Consider the following 4,114-nt stretch of genomic DNA (forward strand, 5'->3'; position numbering starts at 1 on the left):
TTATTAAGATAACAAATAAATAATTTAGCTACTCCAATTTTTGAGTTTTTCCACTCATATTTGCATTTCAAATTCAGTTACGACAAGTGATATACTTTAAAGATATTAGTTTAATAATTATCTCAGAAATAATAATCATGCTTCCTATTATCTAAATACTTTAACTATTATTATAAATTATTGTTATTTTGTAGACACACATAGATATCGACAATCAACAAAGCAAAGGACAAGCAGGTACGGAGGTGCATCAGTTACGGTGGCTTGAATGACCTCCTGAGAATAATCCCCCCGCCATGCAACCCTGGAGGGGAGAATGAGAGGTAATTCTCACGGCTCACACAGCCAGGGGACCCTAAATATGAATTGTAATCTGAGAGGTTCGAACTCAAAATACCGATTCATGTACAATGGAGTAGTCTAATTTGAAATTTCTCCCACAGGTTCCTTTTCATTTTCTACTTAGAAGCTTATTTTTTGTTTTGGGCTTTTTTTCCTCACTTTTATCTTAATGATAAACAAATTTTTAAAAAAAAAAATTTAGACTGTGCATATGAAACAAATTAATTATGGTTAAAGATGGGGAATGAAATTAAAAAATCGCATCATCGGATGCGATTTTTACCCTTTATGTATACATCAAAATAATCTTCAAGTTATTGAAAAAAAAATATATATCTATTATGTATATGAAATGAATTTCTGGTGACAATTAATGAAGTTCAACGGATTTCTATATATTCACTACAGTACAATTAATTAAAGCTTATTAACAACTTTTCATCTCTATTCTGTTTGATATTATATATAAATTAAAATTTTTTTTTGCTTTATATATTGAGAAAAACACTCCTCTAGAGGTGTATGTATATTAAACTTTTTACAAAGTTAATAACCTAAAGTATTTGTGTGATATATTGATGATGATCCATAGGATGCATCCACACAAAACACAATGATGACCAAGTCCATGCCCTAAAAATATACATGAAACCCTAAACCAAGGCCATGCATGCAAAGTGCTAGTGTTTTTCTTTCTTAGACGTGTGGCATATAACAAGTGTTTTGTGGACCCTATGCATATAAACTCTCCACCTCTATTTTCCCCTCAAAACCCTCTCCATCTCCTTCAAAACAACCCTTCCATGTTCTAAGGATCCCCTTCTCCTTCTCCATCCCTTCCCAAGGGCACTGTCCTTCATCACAACAACCATGGTATACCATCCTTGCATTACCATTTCACTTAATTATATCCTCAATGGACATTATACTAAGTTTATTAGATCCTTACTTTATATAGTTGTATTCCTATCATTATCATTATCATTATGTATACTATTTAGTATTTGCTCTTTATAATATGATGTTGTTATGTGTTATAAAGGCGAATTCGGCATCGGGAATGGCGGTGAACGATGAGTGTAAGCTAAAATTCTTGGAGCTGAAAGCAAAGAGGAATTTTCGGTTTATCGTTTTCAAGATCGACGAAAAGATCCAACAAGTGAAGGTTGATATGCTTGGCCAACCTGATCAGAGCTATGAGGACTTCACTGCTGCATTGCCTCCAAATGAATGTCGCTATGCTGTCTTTGATTTTGACTTTGTTACTGATGAGAATTGCCAAAAGAGCAAGATCTTCTTCATTGCTTGGTAATTATCTTCTTCATTTTCTCTTTACATGATTATTATAAATATTTGCATATTATATATATATATATATATTAGGGTAAAACCTTCTCAAGTATTAATTGATATGATCCAAGTAACGTGGTAGTTTACCTAAAATATTTAACATATAATATATGTTTTTTTTTAATCTTCTTCATTGCTAGCTTGGTAATTGTCTTCTTCATTTTCTCATTATATGGTTATTATTATTATTATTATTATTATTATTATTATTATTATTATTATTATATATCTTTTAGGGTAAATCTTCACAATTTTTGACATGATCTGAGTAATGTGGTAGCTTACCCACAATATTTAATATACAATATATGTTTTTTTTTTTTTAGAAAATTACTTGTATCTCGGTATTAAATTATTTTATAAAATTTTTTAATTGACTATGATTAATTTGTAGAGATATACAAGCAAACATAATTTTTCTATAAGCATATATTCATTAATTACTATTTTTCCCCCAATTGAAAATCATTTCCTGATGTACTTGGATTCTTTCTTGACTTGCTAAATTAATTTGATGCCTGGAAATCATGTTGATACAAAATCATTTATATTAAACACTTGCACTCAAAATGAAATCGACATTTTTTTTCAAAGCTACTAATAAGTTCTCAAATTTTTTTTTAAATATAAATATATATATATATATATTATTTTACTCTCTCAATAAATTTGTAGTTTGATATGAATTAATGAATTAAATTTCATTTGCTTATAATATATAATGTAATTATGTTGTTCATGAACCAAAATACAACACCATTAATTTGGTTTTTGAAGGTCTCCTGATACATCTAAAGTGAGGAGTAAGATGTTGTATGCAAGCTCCAAAGACAGGTTCAAGAGAGAGCTTGATGGAATTCAAGTTGAGTTACAAGCAACTGATCCAAGTGAGATGAGTTTTGATATTATCAAATCAAGAGCTATTTGAAGAAAAGAATGAGACCCTCATCAATTTGATAAATTTATTGGCCTTTAATTATATTTTTTGGACCTTTTTTTTCATGTCTCTCAAAGATGGAATATTATATTTATTTGTTTTTTGTTTCTTGATTTGTGATATGAGATTTATGATTTGTATCATTAATTAGTTCTAAATATTTTCATCAGTGCCTGAATACAAATTCATTCCACTGAAGGGATTTGTTTGTTTGGCTTTGTTGTTCTTATCTTAAAACATGATTTTGAATGATTAAAGTTTATTTGATTACTGCAAAAAGTGAGTTGAAAAAGTTGAATAGAATAGATGTTGTAATTTTTGAAAATTATAAGTTTGGAAAAAATAGTAAAAATGAAGTGAAAAGCAAATTAACTTTAATAGAAGATTTTATGTATTTTCATGGTATTGATAACATTTAATTTGGTTAATATTGTTTCAGCTTTTGTAACAAATTATTTAAGATTATAACTAATATTGTGATGGTTACCTACCCCACATTTATAGGTTTTTTAAATTAATTATACATCACCAAAAATTTCCATATAATTAGCATAAAAAGTATGGTACTATTAGCAATTGGGCAAATAAAGGTGCAAAAATTATTAAAAAATCCTTTATTTTTTTAAGGTAAAAAAATTAATTATTTTTAATTTCATTACAAATTTAAAGTTTGCCCCACTTTTTGACAAGGAATTATACAGTATAATATGTAATGCTTGAAGAAACAAATATATAATGTCTCAAAATTTGTAACTAAGAATTTTTTTGGATACCTTAAATAATGGTTGACATGAGTAAAATTAATTTTTAAAATATTTTAAAAAATTGAATGATAATATGGATTTTTTAAAAAATATTTTACAATTCTAAAATGAAAAACCCATTAGATCATGCACAACGTGTTAAACAAAAAACATACACTTGTAGCAAGTCTTCACAAGGTACCATCCCTTAAAAGAAAATGCTTATGCACTATTCAACGGACTTAATTAAATATTAGTTTAAGATCATGTGTTCAATATGTACAAAAGTGCACATTAGTACAAGAGTAATGCTATATACAACTAACTGGTTACACGAACTAGCCACACGACCCACGTGGCTGGTGACATGTAATCCAGTTAGTTTTAATTAGTTTTAACTATAATGATAATATCTTTTTGTTAATCACTTTTATCTCTCCCTTGCCCTCACTCTCTCTCTCTCCCTCTTTCTTTCTCCCGTGCCCTTACTCTCTCTCTCTCTCTCTCCCTCCCGTGCCCTAGTCGCCGCTCTCCCATGCCATAGCTGCCGCCGCCGGAGAGCTCTCCCGTCTCAGATGCCGCTCTCCCGGTCCTAAGCTCTTCTATGCCCTAGCCGCTAGAGATTCTCCGACCGCGAAAAATACCAGAAAAAAAATAGAGCATCACTCCGACCGCGAAGAAAGAATCTAAGGGAAATACCAGAGAATATTATCGATATTATTCAATAAATAACCAAGGAAAA

General features: G+C 29.8%; 1 protein-coding gene across 1 annotated transcript; it reads left to right on the top strand.

Moving 5' to 3' along the window:
- Nucleotides 1-1,120: 1,120 nt before the first annotated feature.
- Nucleotides 1,121-2,620, top strand: LOC120276283 (actin-depolymerizing factor-like). The gene is made up of 3 exons (XM_039283007.1): nt 1,121-1,215; nt 1,385-1,650; nt 2,470-2,620. Exons 1-3 carry the CDS (start codon nt 1,213-1,215, stop codon nt 2,618-2,620), a joined length of 420 nt encoding a protein of 139 aa, XP_039138941.1. The 5' UTR covers nt 1,121-1,212.
- Nucleotides 2,621-4,114: the final 1,494 nt, after the last annotated feature.

Source organism: Dioscorea cayenensis, chromosome 14 (assembly GCF_009730915.1).
Source record: "Dioscorea cayenensis subsp. rotundata cultivar TDr96_F1 chromosome 14, TDr96_F1_v2_PseudoChromosome.rev07_lg8_w22 25.fasta, whole genome shotgun sequence".
In the NCBI taxonomy this organism is placed as follows: domain Eukaryota; kingdom Viridiplantae; phylum Streptophyta; class Magnoliopsida; order Dioscoreales; family Dioscoreaceae; genus Dioscorea; species Dioscorea cayenensis.

Excerpts from the sequence above, each read along its gene's own strand:
- LOC120276283 (XM_039283007.1), top strand. Across the intron at positions 1,651-2,469 it reads AAGATCTTCTTCATTGCTTG|GTCTCCTGATACATCTAAAG; the intron begins GTAATTATCTTC and ends TGGTTTTTGAAG.